Source organism: Oncorhynchus kisutch, linkage group LG11 (assembly GCF_002021735.2).
Source record: "Oncorhynchus kisutch isolate 150728-3 linkage group LG11, Okis_V2, whole genome shotgun sequence".
NCBI lineage: Eukaryota > Metazoa > Chordata > Actinopteri > Salmoniformes > Salmonidae > Oncorhynchus > Oncorhynchus kisutch.
In genome coordinates this window covers 32,385,834-32,409,795 of record NC_034184.2, presented here as the reverse complement: position 1 = coordinate 32,409,795, position 23,962 = coordinate 32,385,834, and the positions used below count along the sequence as shown (strand labels likewise).

The following is a 23,962-nucleotide window of genomic DNA, read 5'->3' as shown; positions in this document are numbered from 1 at the left end:
GTTATTCTGATTGGGTTTTGATAAAAACATAACATAAGCTATGGCAATTAGAATGACCGGACCAAATGGAAATAAGAGAGAAGAGCTTTGGCTCTAAGCTTTTTCCTTTTTCCCCAGTTTTGATTCCAGTTTTAGATTCCAGGTTTGATGTAACTGTAATATCTCAACTATAACAATGACTTCTGTCGCTCCATCTGAACAGGTGTCCATTGCAGGTCAGCCAGGAGGGGTAGAGGCAGCTCGAGCCAAAATCAGGGTAAGTTGGATGTAATTTCTATGGAGGTCTATGAGGTCTGAACTATAGAACTCGGAACAGGCTGTTATATTGTAAGCCTGTGTCAATACAGTCATCCTTTAGTTGTCGTATAAATGCATGTGATAGCTGTGGAGCCTGTGAACTCCGAGGTAATGCTCTGGCCGTAGCCCATGTGGCACAGGGCACATAGGAAACAGTTCAAACCCAGCACACAGTGCGTCTGGCCTTGTAGAGTGTGCTCGGCTCGCCTCAGATTCAGCTCCAGCTCAGAGGGCAGTGGGCCATTCCGCTCGTGTGAGCCTCTGCCTTCCAGACCTTCCTTGTGTTTCGCCGCCATCACAATTCTTCACACGCATGTGCTTTCTTTACAAGTGGACCAAGACAAATAAGCTCAATGAGAGAGGAAAGGAAGAGGGAGAAGAAAGTAGAGCGCAAGAGTGCGAGCACACGTGATTGTGTTTTCACAGGCAACAGGGAGCAACCGAGTTCATGCACTTCCTTGATTAAAAAAGTTAACCAATTGAATTTAGAAGTAATGTTTGAGCGTACCATTGTTGTAGGAAGGGGTTTAGAAAATAAGCTGTAATAGCGAAATGAATCCTCTCCTCCCAAAGCCAAACACTAGCAGCCATACTCCACCAGTTCACCCAATCACTCAGCACCCCTCTTTTCAAACAGCAGCCCAGCTACTGCCCACGACCCAAACCTGTACACTGTTCTTACTCATACCACTTAGTACAACTACTCACCAACCATATGACATCTGTACAGCCACCCCACATACAGTATTAACACCTGCCCAGCGACCCTCATCCCAAACGTCCAGCAACCTTCCACCCCTTCACCCAAATACAAGCCCTACTTTGCTTCGCACTGATATCCATGTTGGCTGCCATAAGAAATTAATGAAAAGGAACAAATCACTGTCAGTTGCCACTTCGATATAAACCTTTCATAGTTTGTTTGCTCCGGGTCTGACTCTGTACTGTTTGGGTTAAAAGTAAATGGTCCTGGGTGGCCTCATCCCTCTCTGCCTGTGACCAAAACAGTGATTAGATGGGTTTTTACCTTCACTATAGTTTGTTTGTGCCAGGTCTTTGTTAGAGGTGTTTTGAAGAGAAGGTTAAAGTTGAGTTGTACTGCAGCCCTTGAAGACGTGATGGTGTATGATGAAAGTTTTAGTCTGTAGCTTTGTCCATGATTTATGTAGTCGTTATACCGTCTTTATACAATATTTGCCTTTCTGCAATATTTGCCTTTCTGCCCTTGTCTGCAGAACTCACGCACACCTTCAGATTGAATAAATATGAAGCTTAAAGTTGCCAGGAAGACCTGTTTTAAAAAGCTTATGTCAGCTCTGTCTGAGCCATTCTTCATTCATAGCCTGGTCTGGGCCGTACTGTTTGTCCTCTCTGTGTTTCCCTTCTCACTGACCTAAATATCTCTGCCTTAACAGTGGAACCCCTGAAATGTGATATAAAAGTAGGCCCAGAAACATATGGGATTAATCATGGGCTCATTTCTTTGGTCAGTGTAATTCATGCTGTATGCCCTTCTCTGGCAGCCTAAGCTATGGCGCACTGCCCAAGACGGAGTGTTTGGATAAGTGTGTGTGTGCGCGTACACGAGTAGACCTAAGTGTATGTATGAACTTTACAGCAAAATCTGGCTGTTTGAATGACTGCTGTGATTTGAGTGATGGGGTCCACTTTTAGTCAGGTCTCTTCTCTTTGGCGTGACTTGATGTATGATTTAGTGACTTGACCTTTTACAGTCTGAATATCAACAGACCGTCTAGGAGCAGACATGATCTGCTACTACAGCGTTGTACTGTATGTTTAATCGGCTCCTAATGGAAGTGTGCTGTAGCATGTGCCTGATGAAGGGCGTAACGCGTTAGGTCCCTACTGAGTATTGGCACAGTTCAACGCGTTGTGATAGACACCAAGGGTTTTTTATTAACATTTCTATGCCGTGTTTGGCCACAACCCAGCTGAAGTGGGACATGTTATGTCTCTGTAGATGTGCACATGCCTCTACCCTATGTTAAGAGATCTCTCTCAACATGTGTTTTCTCTCTTATGTCTTCACTATTCAAATGGACTCTGTTACTTACTACAGGGCATTTGTGTAAAGTTCGCAAAATAATAGTTTGATGATGGTAATAGCAAGATGTCAATAACTGTATGCATCTTTCACTCTCTCTCTCACTCACTCACTCACTCACTCACTCACTCACTCACTCACACACACACACAATCTTTGTCTATTCGTCGATCTCTCTCAGGAGCTGCTCCCTCTAGTTCTGTCATTTGAGTTGCCGGCCATCGTGCAGCCTGACCCAGGCTCCCCCACAGTGCAGCACATCTCCCAGACCTACAACCTCACCGTATCCTTCAAGCCCCCCACACGTCTCTACGGGACCACCGGAGTGGTCCGCGGCTCCCAGAACAACTCTAGTGCCGTCAAGGTGAGGCCTGGCCACACCCCACACATCTACCCATCAACGAACCACACTACTTACAGAATAGCAGGGGTTGGGGCTTTGTGGTTAGAGAAGTGGACTGCTGTGACCAGAGGGTTGCTTGGTCAGCTCCCTAGTGGGAATTACAGTACTGTTGCTTTTAAAGCCAAGCACTGTTCTCTAACCCAGCAAGTAAATCTCCCTCCTGAGTAAATGTCTAATATAAGTCGTCTGGAGCGCCCTCTTCCTCTCCCCTTCCCACACCCTCCACCCTGGGCCTTAGAGCTATGGCTGGTGCCTAGAGCCTTTCAATCCAACATCCCTGGACCCCTCCACTCACCTACCGCTGACCCACCCTCACTATGGCCTTCAGTACAACCCAGCCTAGGGGGAGTTGAGTTAGTGGATGGGTAGAGTGTTCATTTTGTCTTGGGATGCTTGCCAGATCGGGCCTGGGGTTTTGGGGGACTATGTATGCTATGTGGTTGGAGATCTTGCTCTGTAAAAGGGGTCTGCCAAAACCACTGTGGATTGCTGTGCTGGCCTCAGTGGCTGAAGGCTGGAGTTCCATTGGAAGTCCTTCCAATTCCTCCAGTGATTGTTTGCAGAGGAGGCAGGGAATCCGACAATTCTGTCCGCTGCCTGGTGAAAGGGAAAAACAGTGGTTTACTTTGGTGTAAAACTATGGTTGAAATGTTGTTTCACTAGCTCTTGGGAGAAGCAAACAGAGGGTGGACACTTTTCATTGGTTTTTCTTCCTGCTCTTCTGCCACATTTGGATGTGCAAATTAATCTAATTTTAGCTGTGTTTTTTCCTTGCCCCAGACTTACCCCAGGTAACTTTAGTAGAAAGTTCTATCCACACAGTCACTCACTCACCTTTGAGCATTTGTCAACACACTGTAAGATCTTTTTTTTTATCCTAGTCAAAATATTACTAGATGCTGCAGATTTACTGATTGAATTGATAGATTTGTGATTTTCTTCTCATCCCAGAGGGGCACTGCCATGCTGCTGGAGCACCTGGCGGGAAGCCTTGCCAGTGCCATCTCAGTCAGTACCCACCTGGACATCGCCCCTCAGCACCACCTCTTCATGATGGGCCGTAACGGCAGCAACATTAAACACATCACCCAGAGAACAGGAGCCCAGATCCACTTCCCCGACCCTAACAGCCCCCAGAAGAAATCTACTGTCTACATCCAGGGCACCATTGAGTCTGTCTGCCTGGCGCGCCAGTACCTCATGGTATGTGTCCATGCATGGTTTGTATAGATTAGAATAATTGCCTTGTTTCTGTTGGAAAATTACCCTGCATGTGGATTTTTGTTGATTTAAACCACAGTTTTATTTTGTTTTGTCTCTGACCAAGGCACTTTATCAGCTATGTGGGTTGCAAATGTGTAATATGTTGGTCATTTAATTGTCTTTTGGGTAAAAAAAAAAAACGTATTGGCATCCTGCTTAAACGTTAACCATAATATAGAGCAGCTATGCTAGCCAGTGTAGCCGTTCTTTGTCTGTGGCATCAGTCTTAACCAAAGTAGAAAAATGTAGAAATTGTTTTGTAAACTTAACTTTTCTCTGTCGGGAAGTGGGACACACAAGAAGACGCCCCTTTGGGCATTTGACAAGGAGATGAGCCTCCCCCACAGAGAGCCATCTTTAGACCATCTCTCAGACTGTAAATTACAGCTCCGGACCCTGCCTGTCACCACCAGCTTGGCCCAAACTGATTTAATTACACACGATGGGAAGTCCTCTATCGCTCAGCTGAATATAAAGTAGGAAGGAGTTCGTGGTGGGATCATGCAAAACAGGCTGTTTTGGTCAGTTGTTTTGGAATTTCCCAAGTAGTGTTGTTTTTCAACTGAGGCTTCTCTCAACCCTTTACACTTGTGACAATTGTCCTATATGGATGGATAGGGCCACATTAAAATGTTTCAAACAGAGTAAATTTGAGAAGCATATGCATAACCATGGTAGCAATTGAAAGGAGAACACTTTGGAGGTTATGGGGAAATGATAGACCAAATGTGAGGATACAACAGTCCACCTGACACAAGACTGATTCCAAACATTACACCGGATTTTTTTTGTGCATTTTACATTTACTGTGCTTTTCTTGGGCATTTCTCGATAACAAAATCAGAAAATACTCTGGATACATTTAGTAACAAAATAAAAAATATTTGTGGAAATTGTGTGGTAGGTGCAACATAAGACAAACAAATGTCAAGGGTTTGAGTGAGAGGTCTAACTGGTATCTCCAAGAGGACGCAAACCTCTCCAAAGTGTGCACAATTTGTTTGCAGCACAGCCCTGCATCCCCACCATCACACAATTACTGTTGTTGGTTATGCAATCCAAGAACATTCCATTATAAATCGCTGTCGGGGTCAGGTGGGCAGCATTTGAAAGCTTATTCTATTGCCAACATGACGATCTAAGTTATACAATACAATCTTAGTGTTAGGCTTTCAGAAGCACTTTAGGGAAACGGTTGGTAATTGTGATGCGCATATTATGGATTGCATTCAGGTGCAGGTTCCGCAGCTAACTTTCACAATACAACAAACATAAGCTCATTCTGTTCAGAACAACCCAGGGTATGACTCCATGTCATCCTTGCAGCTGTACATCGAACATAGCGATCACAAATGATGATACTGTAAATGACTTGAGTTTTATAATTTGGAAATGTGAAGCACTGATTTGGACTCAAGGGTGTGTGGTTTGCTTGTATAACATCAAAGCGGTATTTATTATAATCTTACATTTCTCATCTTTCAGAAAATATAGAGTCCTCCTCAGACAACAAAAAAATGTTGCTATGGGGGCATCGTCTAGTTGTGCATGGTGCTCACGCTTAGAGCGTCAGTCAGTTAAATCCCATATAGCGCTGTAAAGTGGAGACCCTGAGCTCTGACAACATATATAGCATGTTAACTGTACAGCCACTGCGTTCCAGTTTAGGTGCTTATCAGTGACCAAATCTGCTATTTTCAACCCCTATTCGGGTTGTGGGGATACTTTTAAATGTCATGTAATTTAAATGTGTGGTCAGAAAAAACTCTGCCCCATGGTGATAGTTCTTTAACAAGGGTCTGTTTCATAGGATGTGATGATGTGTGTTTTCCACAGGGCTGCCTGCCCCTGGTGCTGATGTTTGACATAAAAGAGGACATCGAGGTGGAGCCCCAGTGTATCACAGCTCTGATGGAGCAGCTGGATGTCTTCATCAGCATCAAGCCCAAACCAAAGCAGCCAAGCAAGGTACCACACTAAACATGAACATCAAGTTAGGGCTGACCCCAATTAGGTTTTTTCTTAATTTATTTTACTATTTTCTACATTGTTGAATAATCATAACTATGAAATAACACATATGGAATCATGTAGTAACCAAAAAGGTATTTAACAAATCAAAATATATTTGAGATTGTTCAAAGTAGCCACCCTTTGCCTTGATGACAGCTTTGCACACTCTTGGCATTCTCTCAACCAGCTTCATGTGGTAGTCACCTGAAATGCATTTAAGCTTCTCCTGGAAGGCTTTTCCAACAGTCTTGAAGGAGTTCCCACATATGTTGAGCACTTGTTGGCTGCTTTTCCTTCACTCTCTGGTCCAACTCATCCCAAACCATCTCAATTGGGTTGAGGTCGGGTGAATGTGGAGGCCAGGTCATCTGATGCAGCACTCCATCACTCTCCTTCTTGGTCAAATAGCCCTTACACAGCCTGGAGGTGTGTTGTGTCTTTGTCATGTTGAAAAACAAATGATAGTCCCACTAAGCGCAAACAAGATGGGATGGCGTATCTGCATAATGCTGTGGTTTGATTTGATTTTGATTTTGTGGTAGCCGTACTGGTTAAGTGTGCCTTCAATTCTAAATCAATCACAGACAGTGTCACCAGCAAAGCACCTCCACACCATAACACCTCCTCCATGCTTCATGGTGGGAAATACACATGTTGAGATCATCCATTCACCTACTCTGCATCTCACAAAGACATGGCGGTTGGAACCAAAAATCTAAGATTTGGACTCATAAGACCAAAGGACAGATTTCCACCAATTTCCACTGCAATTTCTAAGGCTGGTAACTCCTTTGCAGCAGAGGAACTCTGGGTCTTCCTTTCCTGTGGCAGTCAGTTTCATCATAGCGCTTGATGGTTTTTGCGACTGCACTTGAAGAATCTTTCAATGTTCTTGACCTTTTCCAGATTGACTGACCTTCATGTCTTAAAGTAATGATGGACTGGCATTTCTCTTTGCTTCTTTGAGCTGTTCTTGCCATAAAATGGACTTGGTCTTTTACCAAATAGGGCTTCTGTATACCCCCCCAACTGTGGAGAGGCGACTCCAGGATGCTGGCCTTCTAGGCAGAGTTGCAAAGAAATAGCCATATCTCAGATTGGCCAATAAAAATAAAAGATTAAGATGTGCAAAAGAACACATACATTGGACAGTGGAACTCTGTCTAGAAGGCCAGCATCCCGGAGTCACCTCTTAACTCTTGACGTTGCGACTGGTGTTTTGCGGGTTCTATTTAATGAAGCTGCCAGTTGATGACTAGTGAGGCATCTGTTTCTCAAACTAGACACTCTAATGTACTTGTCCCCTTGCTCAGTTGTGCACCGGGGCCTTCCACTCCTCTTTCTATTCTGGTTAGAGCCAGTTTGCTCTGTTCTGTGAAGGGAGTACTACACAGCATTGTACGAGATGGCAATAAAAGTTACTTTTTAGGTTTGTATCATTTTCATTTAGATTTAAATAGAATTTTGATTAAGCACATAACAATGAATTTGAGAAATCGAAGACGTTATTATAAATTTAAATGAAACCGTTACACAAAAATGAGGATATTTCAACCATAACTGGCACGCAGATCGGTAGAAAATGTAAGATAAATTGGCATATACTGAACAAAAATATAAATGCAACATGCGGCAATTTCAACGATTTTACAGGTTACAGTTCACATTTACATTTCATATAAGGAAATCAGTCAATTGAAATGAATGAATTAGGCCCTAATCTATGGATTTCACATGACTGGGCAGGGGTGCAGCCATGGGTGGGCCTGGGAGGGTGTAGGCCCACCCACTGTGGGGAGCCAGTTCCAGCCAATCAGAATTCGTTTTTCCCCACAACAGGGCTTTAAAAAATAGAAATACTCCTCAGTTTCATCGGCTGTCCTAGTGGCTGGTCCCAGGTGATCCCTCAGGTTAAGAAAGCTGTATGTGGAGGTCCTGGGCTGGCGTGGTTGCACATGGTATGCCTTTGTGAGGCCAGTTGGACGTACTGTCAAATTCTCGAAAACGACTTTGGAGGTGGCTTATGGTAGAGCTACTTTACTAGAGTAATGGTACAGCTAGGGCCCAAGATGTTTTCTGGTCAGGTCAAACTGTCAGGAAAATCTCCTGACCTTAACTGTAAAGCACTGCACATCATAATCCAAATCCAAACAATATATTAGGCACATCAACCTGTCATGTTGTTGTTTTCTCTGTTCCGCTTGTCTGTCTCCCCATCTCTCTCTTTCTCCCACTCTCCCTTCCTCAGTCTGTGATAGTAAAGAGTGTGGAGCGGAATGCAGTGAACATGTACGAGGCCCGGAAGTTTCTGTTGGGTCTGGAGAGCAACGGGGTGTCATCAGCCATGTCCCCCTCCACCAACGGCCCCACCCTCATCTGTCCTGTCGGCCTGGACATCCTGGCCTCTGCTGGCCTGGGGCTGAGCAGCCTGGGTAATGGAGTTCTCTTTGCATCCACCTCTTACACCATTATGAGAATGCTCAAAGGAAATCTATTGTGTCTTTATACAAATGTCATCCCTAGGCCCTTTCCCACACGTTTATAGACCAGTGATTGGAGAATGAGGCTTGTGTCATACTGTATGTAATCCAACTGTATTGTTATCTTGCGAAAATAAATAATAAGAAATACAATTGAAAATAACATGAGACAAACTCCTTTACAACGGAATAAATCATGAGTTATGTATCATGGGATAAACTGTTAGGAGGTTTATGTCTGGAAAGTGACCACATTGACAGTCCCTTCCTGGGGTGTACAGTATGAACCCAAAGGCCCATGGGTAAGATCTGGGCCTCCACATCTCAGCCTATAGTTAATTACTACATCCCTCTCCATCAGATTACAGCTCAGCCTGCCAAGGAAATCCGAGCCTTATTTCTGGAGTTAAATGATCTGTTTGTAAAACCCACAAACCTGTTTCAGTCTTCTTTGATACATTTGGTTGAAACATAGAGTAGCGGTTTAACATGGAGTTATTGACTGTTGAGTTATATTTTTCAAAGACCCAGTGTCTCTCTTTATTTTCTGACCACTGATATGAAAGGACTTGATGAGTGATGTGGTAGTGTGCAATAATATCTATCACTGGTGTGGGAAGAAAATATTTTTAGAGTGATACTGTATTGAGATACAGCCTTATCTGTGTTTTTCTCTCCTCCAGGCTTCCTAGGTGCATCAGTGCCCCATTCTCTCAGTAGCTCCCCGGCTCCAAACTCTGTTCTCAACAGTCTGAACTCTTCCATTAGCCCTATGCAGAACCCCAGCCCCAGCACCCCATCTCCCTCCTCCTCACTGTGGCCCAGCTCTCTCACCAGCACCCAAGGTGAGTACTGACGGCTAGTGCACAAACTCTCTCTGTCTCACACCTTCAGGTTTCGTACCTTGTTCACAAATAGCTATAAGGGATTGATACCCAGCCTCTAGATTTCCCTCCCGGACTACCTGAAGGCATCACAGACTCTGGGCTCTTTAAAACGGCCCTAAATACCCTTGTCTTTAGGAAGGCTTTCTGTTAATAGCTGTGTCCTTTGTAGCATCAGCTGTGCTTTTTTTGTCAGTTGCCCTGTCTAGTTGTGTCCATTTAAAAAAAAATTGTTATGCACTTTGAGATTGTTCTGTGTAATGTAATAAATTATTACATGATGAAAATGTTATGCTAAAGGTGTAGTATTTTCTCCCTCGTGTATCCAGGCTTCTCGTCTCAGTTGATGATGCACCCTGTAGCCCAGGCCACTCTGAGCAGTATCCTGCTCTCTGGGGTCCAGGGGTACACCCAGAACACCCCCTCCCCTCCCCCCGGGCTTTCCCCAATCGACAAGCAGACCAACGGGGTCCCTGACTGCTCCAAAGGCCCCTGTACCATCAATGGACATGTCAAGGTGAATGACTTTCATAGACATATACTCACTAGCTGTTACATTGAATATATACCTTGCCTATAGTGAGTATAATATATAGAGCTACATTTGTGTTTGTATATGCAGCATCCTGGCTCAGTCTATGGCAGGATGTCCAGTGTGTCACTGGCAGACACAGTTCTGAACCCCAACCAGTGTGACTCGGTCCAGGAGGCCAGCGGACACAACCCGTCAGAACCCCGCTCCAGCAAGTCCAACCAAGACCAAGGTACCACACACACACACCGCACCTACAGACAACATAGACATGTATAGCTCTTGTAGATTTACTATAAAGAGGTTTATAGAACCCACAAGGAAACCTAGGTATTTGGCCTTGTAAACTGCTCAATTAATTTATACCACAATATATTTGTTTTATGCGGTCTAGTCCCCATTCTTAAACCACTTTTATTAGGTTGCAACAAGGTGACATTTAATGGCTGGTATTCCAGTGGTTGAGGTCCCGAGATTCCTGCATCTCTAACATGTGTGGTTTGAGTGTAGCCTTGCTCTCACACTCCTCACGTTCCCATGTTGTTGGAGCTGGAGCTCCGTGGACTCCTCAGCCCCAGCTTGGCTGGTGACAGTAGTAACTGTTTCCTCTCCCTGACCACCTCCTGTGTTCTCCAACCTGTCCCAACTGGCTCTGCTCCCCGTTACCATCGAGCCCAGGGTGAATCAACTAAACATAATAGCTTGGAGATGTTAATTAAGGTGACTGACATCTTATTATTTTACGCTGTCAAGGCCTAGATACACACACACACACACACACACACAGATCATGTTATGCAGGCTGGGTTACTGCCTGGAAGAAAAAAGCCCCTTCATTATTGACCGCTTCTGTTTTTTAATAACACAGGTGCCAACTGTGAGGTTTAGCAGCTACATTTAGTCATGCTCATGCCATCATGCAGAGTGACTTACAGGTGCAAAGAACGTACTGTAATATATGCATGACAGGCAATGGAAAGCTAAGCAATAATGCAGTCTAAAGAAGAGGTTTCTATGGAAGTACAAAAGCTTGGTTGTCAAACACAGGGATTCTATAAGAATCTAGCAATTCTTTGTATCTTATTTGTCACATGTAAAGGATATAATAATATATTTAGCCTACTGATCGACATTTAAATCATGAAGGAAGAAATATAATACCCCACGTTACCGTTTCTTCACAAATGCTTTTTTACGTTCTCTCCACCAGGCTCTGACACCTTTGTGGAAGTGGGCATGCCCAGAAGCCCATCTCACTCAGCAAATGGAAACGAGCTGAAGCAGATGCTGGCTTCCTGTAAGACGTCAGGGAAACGGCAGGCGGTGGAGCTCCTCCAGGGGACCAAGAACTCCCATCTCCAGTATGTCTGTCCAGAGCTACAGTAAGACACTACCTACATCTCAGAGATGTCCTCACTCTTCCATTCCCATGCCTAAAGGATATGAACATAGGACTAGAACTCATTCTAGTTCAGTTGGTATGACTCCCATGCATTCATAGAATAGAAAATAATAGCACTTTGTGACAACCGCTGTTGTAAAAGGACTTAAGTTTTCCAGGAGGAACGTCAGTGGGGAAAAGAGCTTGAGGTGGCTGCTATTTGGAGACAAAGCAGGGGACTGCACTGTTGTACTGCATTCTGTCATGCTTTATCTTAATATACCATTACCCTGTTGAGCTGTGCTGTATGTCTTTTCTGTGCTATAGGCTACTCTATTGTGATGGGGTTTGTAACTTGTCCTTTTAATATAGTTGTTCCTCTCTTTTGTGCCCCTCCCACAGCTCAGACTGCTTACTGTCAGACCCAGAGTCGAGTGCTTCAGACAGCCCAGTGACAGATAAGAGGGCACCGGGCAGTGAGCGGGCAGCAGAGAGGGCAGCACAGCAGAACGAGAGGGACAGGATCCGCTTGGCACCACATTCTTCCTTTGCCAACATGCAGGGCCAACTAGAGGTATTCCTCTCTCACATACTCGCACTCACGTATCAATAAATTACTAATGGGAACTTGACAAGTATTAAAACTGACATTGACCTTCCTCTCCATTTCTATTTCAGGCGCTTGAATATGAACAGAAAAAGCTGTTAGCAACCAAGGGTAAGTGTCAATCTTTCAGGCGATTCCTGTCTAGTCTCAAGGGATTCTGTTCCTGACGAGTGGTGCAGCGGTCTAAGGCACTGCATCACTAGAGGCGTCACTACAGATCCGGGTTCGATCCCAGGCTGCGCCGCAGCCGGGCGTGACCGGGAGACCCATGAGGGAGCACACAATTGGCCCAGTGTCGTCCATGTTAGGGGAGGGTGGGCCGGCCGGGATGTCCTTGTCCCTTCGCGCTCTAGCGACTCCTGTGGCGGGCCGGGCATAGTGCATGCTGACACAGTCGCCAGGTGTATGGCGTTTCCTTCGACACATTGGTGCTGCTGGCTTCCAGGCTAAGCGAGCATTGTGTCAAGAAGCAGTGCGGCTTGGCAGGGTTGTGTTTCAGAGGACACACGTCTCTCGACCTTCGCCTCTCCCTAGTCCATACGGGAGTTGCAGCGATGGGACAAGACTGTAACTACCAATTTGGATATCACGAAATTGGGGAGGAAGTGGGATAAATAAATAAAGGGATACTGAGTCTGTTTTTTCTGACCTTTCACACTAATTGGTAACAGAGGTGTTTATCTGTGTCTGTGTCCAGCCATGTTGAAGAAGCCTGTTGTGACTGAGGTGCGGACCCCCACTAACACGTGGAGTGGCCTGGGTTTCTCCAAGTCTATGCCAGCAGAGACCATCAAGGAGCTGCGCAGGGCCAACCACGTGCCCTACAAACCCACCATGAGTACCACCTACGAGGTAAACTCCGACTATGAGGTAAACACCGACTATGAGGTAAACACCAATGGACCAGGTTTTTTTCTGCTGTTGAAGAGAACGTGTTCATAGTAACATTCCTGATATGAAGCTTATGCAAAGACTGTAATATGAAGCATCATCATGGATTGCATACAAAACTAAAGCCAACATGTAAATATGTAAAGCAAAAAGTAAATTATTGAAAACTAAACTAAATTGATACTCTGATTCACAGAACTAAACCAAATAATGAGAAGTTAAAACTACAGCCCAGTATGATCTGATGTCCCCTTTCTGTGCCCCCAGGGCTCCCCCCTGTCTCTTTCCCGCTCCGGCAGCAGAGAGGGGGTGGGCAACGGCAGTGACTCTGACAACTGGAGAGACAGGAATGGGGGTGGGAACTGTCTTCCCAGCCACGCCGAATTCCCCGTGTCTGTTTGCAGTCCTAAGAGGAAGCAGAACAAATCCGGTGAGCTACTCGGCAGATACCCATCTGAACTTTGAATGAAAGGCAAGAAGGCTAGATCATCACACTCCCATGTAATTAAAGTAAACTCTCTTAAAAGTTTTGATGATACATAATTCAAAACATCTAACCTTGAACAGCAGATGCTGTGATTGTCTCATTAATTAAAACGTTAGGGTATGTGGGAGTAGATGGGTTCATTCCTCCAACACACCTGCACTAGAGACCAGATACTCCGTTCATATCCGACTCCTGTTTTTGCCCTTGTCTCCAATTATTTATCAAAGCCTATCACTACCGGTAATGCTGTAGAGAAGCACATTTGATCCACAGTATGTTGGCTTATATTGCACACATTAAAAACAATCAAAAATCATTCTCTTGCTCTAATTGGATACAAATATTTAGTCACAATGTTTTGGCAGCGAGATATGTCAGGGTTTATTTTACGTTGCATACATTCTTTTTTACAATGATAACTTTCTATGAAAGTCTTTAATGATGACTGTCTGACTTGCCTTGTCTTCCCGTGACACATTGTGATTGACAGCTGCAGAGCACTATCTGAGCAGCAGTAACTACATGGACTGTATCTCCTCGATCACCGGGAGCAACGGGTGCAGTCTCCAGTCCTCTCTGAAAGGGTCGGACCTCCCGGAGCTGTTCAGCAAGCTGGGCCTGGGGAAATACACAGACGTGTTCCAACAGCAGGAGGTACTGGTCTATAGCTGCCGTAGCATGGGATAGCCACATTAATATGGGAGCAGACACCTCCATCCATCCCTGCTTGGCTGACTATATCAGCGAGAGGCTAGAATTTACGGATGGATAGATCAGTGCTTAGGCTAAGATTTTCACACTGATATTAAACTTTCCCGGTAGAAATTGTCACTAAATAAATGGATTTAAACATTTTGCTGGGAGCTTTGAGTTCCATTTTAGCTGCCCATTGCTTGACCTAGACTAAGCTTTTTTTGCAACATATTTTGGAGTGGTCCTCATGGTCCAGTGGCTAGACTATTTATATCCAACTACTTTTATTGAAATCAGAGCGAGCACACATATTGCAAATACTTGATAATGGATAGGCTTCAGGGTCCTCATTTATAACCATTGTAAATTTCACACCTACAAAAATATTGAAATATATAAACTTGGTGCCATTCATATGCATGTTTCCCGTTATAAATCAGACCTGTTGTAAAACTGTGTGATTGTGAACGAGCATTAAAACTCTTCCTGGAAAATGCTCGCCATTCACCTTTTACGGTGACAATAACCACGTTTCCATCCAACCATTTCATGCAGGTGAATTAACTGACGCATGAAGAACGTCACGACCGAGCTGATGGAAACATGAAATGCTGGTATAATTTTATAAATGCCGACAGACAATTTGTTCGTTAGACATGGTGGGATTTTTTTGTATCTGTAAAATGTAATTATGCGAGAAATGGCAGAGGTAACTCCTTTACGCGCAAATATTAATAGAATAACCAATGTAAACTTGGAGTCACGTGATATGTTGTGTGGTCCTCCCACTACAACTCGGGAAAGCAGGTTGTTTATTAGGCCACCGATGAAATAAATGATGATGAACTTCACATGGTGGTGAAAGTGCAAGGTGATGAGCTTGATGCTCCTTTCCAATAAATAACGAGGGTCTTATTCTGATGACATGATGATCGATGCTTGGCTGCTGTTTGACAAATAGAAATGATATTGTATTTTATCCATAATAATCTCAAAATGTAAGTTATCTTTAGCAGTAATTTATGTTGTATCTGGTAAAGGACTTTGTCAGTTTCTGAAAGAGAAAACAATGGCAAATTGTTGTGGACCTGAAAATTTGAAATCAACCATGTGTTTTTGTTTTTACCTCTTTTTCTCCCCAATTTCATGGTATCCACTTGTTAGTAGTTACTATCTTGTCTCATTCATCGCTACAACTCCCGTACGGGCTCGGGAGAGACGAAGGTTGAAAGTCATGCGTCCTCCGATACACAACCCAACCTAGCCGCACTGCTTCTTAACACAGCGCGCATCCAACCCGGAAGCCAGCCGCACCAATGTGTCGGAGGAAACACCATGCACCTGGCAACCTTGGTTAGCGCGCACTGCGCCCGGCCCGCCACAGGAGTCGCTGGTGCGCGATGAGACAAGGACATCCCTACCGACCAAGCCCTCCCTAACCCGGACGATGCTAGGCCAATTGTGCGTCGCCCCATGGACCTCCCGGTGGCGGCCGGTTACGACAGAGCCTGGGCGCGAACCCAGAGTCTCTGATGGCACAGCTGGCTCTGCGCGGCCCTTAACCACTGCGCCACCCGGGAGGCCGAATTCAACAATGTTTTGCATCAACGTTTCCCCCAACCTAAATATGATGGAATGCCAGCGATTTCTTAAAGGGGGAAAAAAAAAAAAAAAAGATTACACGAATGTCCCCAAATGCAATTACAGTACTAACAGTAGCATAAATAGGCCTACTTCAATGTAAAATATCAACTGTTCACCTTTTAAATTCGACTGCATATTATAAACTGTGCTACCTATGGGATTGCAAGACTTGAAATGCATATAGCCTATCTATTTACTTGGCTGAGTTTTAATGCTCGTGTATGTATGTGTATGTGACAAATAAAATTAGATTTGAAGTGATTTGCTAGGTCCTATGAAAAGTTGAGGAATTAATTCTGCAATGGTTATGAAAAGAAAATAGTTATTTTAGATCCTAAAAACAAAACACGTCGATTTTCGCTCTTCTCATTAATGGCAAATGGCTGCATTCTTGTTAATGTTTTCCTGTTTTTTTTTTTTTTTTTCTGAATAAGCTTGTCATATCACCCCAGTTTGCAATACAATATTTAAACTACTAACAGATGTGTGTACACATGGTCTAAAGTTTGCAGGGAGGTGAAAACTCTCACATTAAGTTACATTTTTATGACAACTTTTTGTGTGTACTGGCGCACAAACATTTGGGCTATATTCTGTACGTATGCACAGTTTATAAATGAGGCCCCAGGTATTTTATGTTGCAAAGGGGAATTTTATTTTGTAATCCCAAAAATGGTATTGTGTGCAGTGACATAATAAACATATTGACTGTACACATGCACTCTTTTTCAGATCGATCTCCAGACCTTCCTCACTCTTACAGACCAGGACCTGAAAGAGCTGGGCATCACCACATTTGGAGCACGCAGGAAAATGCTGCTTGCCATCTCTGGTGTGAATGACTATGGTAATGTCCAAACATTGTGTGTTTGTGTGAACCCAGTTCCAATGACATGTGGGAGATCAGGCTGATCCTGCTGGGCTGTATGTGTTGATAATAGCTCCTGTCAGAAGTCTGTCAGAAGTGTTGAGGGGTGTGTTGGGCGTGCTTTTCATTAAATCTCTCATTTCGGGCCCTGCCACATGCCTGAGTATAGCCACGTACTTCCACTGACCCATAGCTGAACATGAATTATAATCTTCACTGCCATCCATTGGTTTCAGTAGGCCGTGGTGCAAGTCATGTCCCTCTTTTTGGCTGACAGAGAGGAGCTCGGATCCTCATACGGTTCCAAGGCAATGAATGCCCGACATGTTTGTTGTTCTATGAATAAATCCTTGTTTATAAATGCATGACTACAGGAGTAATACCTTTTGTCTGCCAGGAGTGAACAGGATTCAGAAGGGTTGCATTTTGATTGAATATATACTGAGTGTACTAAACATTAGGATCACTTGCTCTTTCCATGACATACAGTGGCTTGTGAAAGTATTCACCCCCTTGAAATTTGTCCTATTTTGTTGCCTTACAACCTGGAATTAAATTCGAATTGTATCATTTGATTTACACAACATGCACAACTTTGAAGATGCAAAATATTTTTTCTTGTGAAACGAACAAGAAATAAGACAAAAAAACAAAACTTGAGCGTGCATAACTACTCACACCCCAAAATCAGGACTTTGTAGAGACACCTTTTTGTTGCAATTACAGTATGTGTGACATTCAGAGGGTGGATGGACAAAACAAAATATTTAAGTACCTTTGAACAGGGAATGGTAGTAGGTGCCAGGTGCACCGGTTTGTGTCATGAACTGCAACGCTGTATGGGTTTTTCACGCTCAACAGTTTCCTGTGTGTATCAAGAATGGTCCACCACCCAAAGGACATCCAGCCAACTTGACATAACTGTGGGAAGCATTGGAGTCAACATGGACCCGCATCCCGGTGGAACGCTTTCGACACCTTGTAGAGTCCATGCCCTGACGAATTGAGACTGTTCCGAGAGCAAAAGGGTCAGCAACTCAATATTAGGAAGTGTTCTTAATGTTTTGTACACTGTGTATATGTATTCCTTTAGTTTCTGGGATGTTACATTTATAACATGTTTTGTCCTTCATCTCATGTATTATGATTTCATGCGTTTGTAGTATTGTTAGAGTAAAGGGATTATATCTAGAAGGGATCATATCTAAGTCAGTTTTCTGTTATTGGTGCAGTAGGGGATCACATTGAGGTTGGGAGAGGGAGGTATTCGTGTTCTGTTGTGAGGAGAAGGGCTCTAGGCGTGAGTTAGTTCCACTGATGCGCTCTGTTGCAAAGCTCAGATCAGCTCTAATCTCTTTTGAAGGACTCTAAGGGCTCCAAAACCGGAATACACTCCCTTTCCCCCTTCTTTCTTTCCTAAAGGCAACCCCAACTCATTTAGGTCCACTTCCTGTATTTCTGCCAGTAAAAAGAGCAATTTTGAAGCTACCAGTCTCAATTATCATATGTCAGGTTTTTGCTGACAGAGGGTGATGATTCAGCCATAAAATGAATCATTCAAAGGATGCTGAACTGTTTTATTGACGCATTTTGAAAGAATTGTGTCCAATATAGTTTGGTGATCTGCCCGGCAAACTCATGGGCCACAAAGAGGGGTCTTGTTGATGTGAGCTTTTCTCATTTTTCATTGGCTATTTGAAGCACATTTTCCTGTCACTGTTGATTTTAACTCTTGACTGCATCGGAAGACCAATAAAATGGAATTTCCCTTCATATGGATTACAGTTTGAATTGACTTGTCGGACTTGTATTTCTTAATGGAAAAACATAGTATGTTATTTAACATTTATATCTGTAAGAATTGCAATTGATATGCAATATTGTGTACTTTTGTCTTTTCCAGAACTGAACAAGAACCGAAGGAAGCTGTTTGAGGCTCCTATCAGATCCTCCTTCCTGGAAGGGGGAGCCAGCGGTCGTCTGTCTCGTCAGTTCCACGCTGACATGGCTAGTGTCAGTGGTCGGTGGTAGAGCTCCACTCCGCCAGGACTTAACACGACAGAGAACCAGCCTTCAGTGCCCCTCTTTGGGCTTCTGTAGGCCAGTCTCCAGCCTAGCTGGTTCTCAGTTTTCCACCCTCCAGCTTATGCTGAACAACTCTTTTTTTTTATTCTTTTTTTTTTAAGGCCATAACAAGAAGCCATAGTTTAACCAGAAGTGCCAAAAAAAGAGAAGAGCCATCTGTGGTATAGAAAGTCCAGTGTTCACTCCACATAGTGGTTAGATGTTTCTGTGGAGTATCTATGCATGAAGGGTATTTTACTAATTATGAAGGACAGGTACTGCCCAGTAGTTGTCAATTTTTGTTAAAGGGAACAGGCCAAATGATTAGTACAAAATAATTACATTGATACTGCATTCGTAGTATGCTGTTTTATCAATGACATGCACTTTAACAATTTTGCCTGTGAAAGCCTGATTCCTCATATTGGAATACCTATGCATTTTGTATTAACTCAAAGCACAGATGTATTTGTACCAAGCCAAATGTAAGCACTTAGTGAGATGGGGAAATGAAGTCAATAAAGTGACATCAACAACAAAACGCAGAACCTAGTGGATTGACCCCTCAGTGTTTTGATTGATTGACATTCCACGAAGGTCAGTGTTGTATCCACCAGCAGCTGCTGTAGTTGGGCTGCAGTCTGTATGTCATATGTATTTAGAAAAGTATTATTTTGTATTCACATTATTTTTTATCTTTCTGAGGTAATAATCAGTTTCATGTATTTTTTTATGTTTTCATTACTTTATACATTCACAAATGAGTTCCTGTGGTTTCTAATTAGTTCATTATTAGTCTCTTTGATAATTACCTTTACCCCATAATCTTTGGTGCCGTCAGGCTGTGTCATGAGACTGCAGCAGAGAAAGAGAGCAGTCTGTCAAAACAGCAGGCCCCTCTCTCTGATTCTGTTTGTTGGCCTCCTGTGGTTTTCTTAGTCATTGTCATTATGTCTCATGTAGTCATGTCAATGGTTTTTGTCAGTTAGTCTTTCTGTGGTCTATATTCTGTGTTGAAACCTACTATGTGTTCCTCTATCTATTCAGGAGACATGTCATTATTCCCAGACTGTGTGCTTTTATCTTTCCTTACACTTTATCTGCTTTTAGAGCTGCGGACAGAGAAGCAACCAACTACAGTGTCGAATGCCTCCACACTACTACGGTGTTGAATGCCTCCACACTACTACGGTGTTGAATGCCTCCACACTACTACGGTGTTGAATGCCTCCACACTACTACGGTGTTGAATGCCTCCACACTACTACAGTGTCGAATGCCTCCACACTACTACGGTGTTGAATGCCTCCACACTACTACGGTGTTGAATGGCTCCACACTACTACGGTGTTGAATGCCTCCACACTACTACAGTGTCGAATGCCTCCACACTACTACGGTGTCGAATGCCTCCACACTACTACGGTGTCGAATGCCTCCACACTACTACAGTGTCGAATGCCTCCACACCACTACAGTGTCGAATGCCTCCACACTACTACAGTGTCGAATGCCTCCACACTACTACGGTGTCAAAATGCCTCCACACTACTACGGTGTTGAATGCCTCCACACTACTACGGTGTTGAATGCCTCCACACTACTACGGTGTTGAATGCCTCCACGCTACTACGGTGTCGAATGCCTCCACGCTACTACGGTGTCGAATGCCTCCACACTACTACGGTGTCGAATGCCTCCACACTACTACAGTGTCGAATGCCTCCACACTACTACAGTGTCGAATGCCTCCACACTACTACAGTGTCGAATGCCTCCACACTACTACAGTGTCGAATGCCTCCACACTACTACAGTGTCGAATGCCTCCACACTACTACAGTGTCGAATGCCTCCACACTACTACAGTGTCGAATGCCTCCACACCACTACAGTGTCGAATGCCTCCACACTACTACAGTGTCGAATGCCTCCACACTACTACAGTGTCGAATGCCTCCACACTACTACAGTGTCGAATGCCTCCACACTACTACAGTGTCGAATGCCTCCACACTACTACAGTGTCGAATGCCTCCTTTACTTCTCTCTCTAAGCTGCTCAGCAGGGAATTGTTTCTATTAGAATATAGCTATTTGGACTGACACTACCTCTCACCTAGGAGGGAACTCACACCATAGGTGTAAACTCAACTCTATTTCATATGACAGCCCCTAGCCTAGACACATTTCTACATTACCAAGATTGTGTCCTCAACAGGTATTCTAGCTTAAATTAAGAATAGTGGAAGTATACCATTTTCAGGATCAGTTGTGCAATCAGATATCTGGGATTCTTGTAAAGCTATATTTGATGAAGTAACAGGATTACGTGTGCAGTGGTGCTGCGTATCATCAAAGGACGAAGTCACTCTGATCTCTGTATTATGTTCATGTAGAACAGTATTCTCATACCCTTTTGTTAAACGCTGTCTGACTCTGGAAGGTTTTTGCTGCAACTGTTTTAGATTGAACCCCCATTATTAAGCCTGGAAGTTGATAGTCTTTGTGCATTCTATCATATAAGACTGTTAGTTTGAAGTACTCTTCATTTGCAGAATGTTTGTTGGTAGATGGTACGGTATTTGACGGACAATGCAGTGAACTCTATGTAGAGCCCAAAGTGAAAAACTAAATCTCGAAGCTAAATGACAGTAGGTACAGAATGCTGAAGCAGATGTAGAGAGAACATTTCAAAGCAACTTACATGCCAAAGATTTGTTTCCACACAACAGCAACATCACTGACAGCAGACGTCTTTAGCATCAACCATTCTGTAATCACGCACAGAGAGAAGTCACTTGTTTCTCATGTTGCATGCTTTTTCTTATGAAGATCTGTTGTATCCTGTGTTTACGCCATACCACTTCTTCTAACTGATTTGTGCCCATGTCACTATCGTATCAATAAGATATCCTGACTTGGTTGTAATTTCTGACCAGTAGTGTGTCATTTTCTTTGAAATCTTGAAAAGACAGGATATTAAAAGGGATTTGTTCCACCAAAAATATGGGTTGTGTTCAACCCTTTATCATGGTACTATATTGAAGCTGTTCAGCATTGATTATGTCAGTGCCGTTATGTTGAGCCATGGTAGCTACCCTGCAAACCAGACAATGTTTTTTTTTCTTCTTTTGCTTCTGTAAAGTTAAGCCTGCGGTCATTTGTGTGCTTGGAGGGTAATAGAGATGTCTGTCAAGTGAATGTTGTTAGTGAGAATTATTGCTTTTTTAATGAGTCATTTGCAATCAAAGTTTACCACCAGCCTCCTGTCCCTACACTTATTATGTCTTAAATGTTTGTGTTTAGTTCCTGTTATTCCCAAAGGGATACATTTGAAGGGTCTACTTTATACTGAGTTGGATGAAATGGTACAACATTTATAATGAATGTAAACCACTAAGGAATTTATGTATGTTTTGCATCTCTTTTGTATCCTGTGCAGCCATGCTTGTTAGCAATTTATCTCCAGTTTTGTGTGAGAGAAAGGTACTGTTCCAAAAAAGGTTCTAAAGGTACTGAGGTATTGAGGTACTTTCCCTAAAGCTCTTGTTGATACGATTGTTGAGAAGGACATTGTTTTAGATATGTTGTTATATCTGTAAATATAGTACAGATGTGTTTTGGAGGAGTTATCAAATAAGCAAAAAAGTTTGTTCAAAACATTGAAGTGTTATTACAAAGGTAATAAATGTATGCAGTAAGATGTTTCCTTTAGTTTTTGTTCATAGCACATACATTTGACTATTACAGTGAGGAAGAATATTCAGTGCAAAAGTGTGAAGCATGACATTGATAGAACACTCTGGTAACCATAGCTGAGGTAAGCCTGTGTGTGAGACCCACACGCTCCGATAATCAGTTCTTGATGTCCGATTGGTGTCAAAGCTTTCCACTAATCCCCAGAGGCAGGATCTACTTGATCTAATCACAGAGAATTGATCCACTCCATAGAGGTACCACACCAACCCATACCATCCACTCCATAGAGGAACCACACTAACCCATACCATCCACTCCTAAGAGTAACCACACTAACCCATACCATCCACTCCATAGAGGAACCACACTAACCCATACCATCCACTCCTGAGAGGAACCACACTAACCCATACCATCCACCCCATAGAGGAACCACACTAACCTATACCATCCACTCCTGAGAGGAACCACACTAACCCATACCATCCACTCCATAGAGGAACCACACTAACCCATACCATCCACTCCATAGAGGAACCACACTAACCCATACCATCCACTCCATAGAGGAACCACACTAACCCATACCATCCACTCCATAGAGGAACCACACTAACCCATACCATCCACTCCATAGAGGAACCACACTAACCCATACCATCCACTCCATAGAGGAACCACACTAACCCATACCATCCACTCCTGAGAGGAACCACACTAACCCATACCATCCACTCCTGAGAGGAACCACACTAACCCATACCATCCACTCCATAGAGGAACCACACTAACCCATACCATCCACTCCATAGAGGAACCACACTAACCCATACCATCCACTCCATAGAGGAACCACACTAACCCATACCATCCACTCCATAGAGGAACCACACTAACCCATAACATCCACTCCATAGAGGAACCACACTAACCCATACCATCCACCCCATAGAGGAACCACACTAACCCATACCATCCACCCCATACAGGAACCACACTAACACTAACCCATACCAACCATCCTGCGTGCATTGACACCGTACTGAACAAGGATGCTGTACTGTTATCTTTCCACTGTATCTGTCCCTCCTCTCTATTTCCCTCTTTCCTCAGATGACCTGTAGAGAGGAGGGAGTGAGAGAGGCACCAGCTGGCAGATGTAATCCAGTCCTGTGTAATGGTGACACAAGGGTCAGCGGTGCACTGAGGGTAGCGACATGTTCTGCATCATCCTTCCACTCAGGTCACAGCTATACCCTTTCCCTTTTTCACTTTGACAATCTGTTGTATTTCTCTCTCTGGCGTAAAATGGCATCCATGGCATTACCCAGGTGGGTGCTACACATTGGTGGTGGATGTGGGCAGTTTCTGCTGCATGCGATGTAAAGCCCTATCAGCACCTGGTGGAAAAAACACTATGTAAATCCAATCCATAACTGACTGAATGGTTGTGTTTATCTCCTCCAGGGGGTACTACAGTAACAACAACACTCCACTGGTCCTTAATATCAGAACATGCTCTTTAAATTATTTATTAGGCTTTTACAGAAATGAAGAGGAAATCATTGTTAATCCTTTTACTGGTGTTAACATTTCAAATTATTGTATGTAGGACTATGTTTCATGTAGGCCTATTTATGGTACGTCTTATTTCGCTTACAGAATGATTTAATTATGCTCATTTTATAT

At 43.6% G+C, this 23,962-nt stretch overlaps 1 protein-coding gene across 6 annotated transcripts in view; it reads left to right on the top strand.

The window, feature by feature from the left end:
* The window catches only part of LOC109899755 (protein bicaudal C homolog 1-B), a 78,603-nt gene extending 56,328 nt beyond the window's left edge, over positions 1-22,275 (top strand). For 4 of the 6 annotated variants that reach the window (XM_020495254.2, XM_031835655.1, XM_020495255.2 and 1 more), the window contains 16 exons: positions 203-256; positions 2,544-2,726; positions 3,717-3,968; positions 5,865-5,996; positions 8,290-8,473; positions 9,205-9,366; positions 9,735-9,922; positions 10,028-10,169; positions 11,148-11,319; positions 11,721-11,892; positions 11,997-12,036; positions 12,623-12,795; positions 13,084-13,246; positions 13,794-13,957; positions 16,373-16,487; positions 18,412-22,275. In XM_020495254.2, the coding sequence (XP_020350843.1) occupies positions 203-256; positions 2,544-2,726; positions 3,717-3,968; positions 5,865-5,996; positions 8,290-8,473; positions 9,205-9,366; positions 9,735-9,922; positions 10,028-10,169; positions 11,148-11,319; positions 11,721-11,892; positions 11,997-12,036; positions 12,623-12,795; positions 13,084-13,246; positions 13,794-13,957; positions 16,373-16,487; positions 18,412-18,539 (2,424 nt within the window). In that variant the 3' untranslated portion in view covers positions 18,540-22,275. The remainder of the gene's footprint in view (positions 1-202; positions 257-2,543; positions 2,727-3,716; positions 3,969-5,864; positions 5,997-8,289; positions 8,474-9,204; positions 9,367-9,734; positions 9,923-10,027; positions 10,170-11,147; positions 11,320-11,720; positions 11,893-11,996; positions 12,037-12,622; positions 12,796-13,083; positions 13,247-13,793; positions 13,958-16,372; positions 16,488-18,411) is intronic. The other 2 variants (XM_020495258.2, XM_020495257.2) reach the window with 1 other exon arrangement.
* Positions 22,276-23,962: the final 1,687 nt, after the last annotated feature.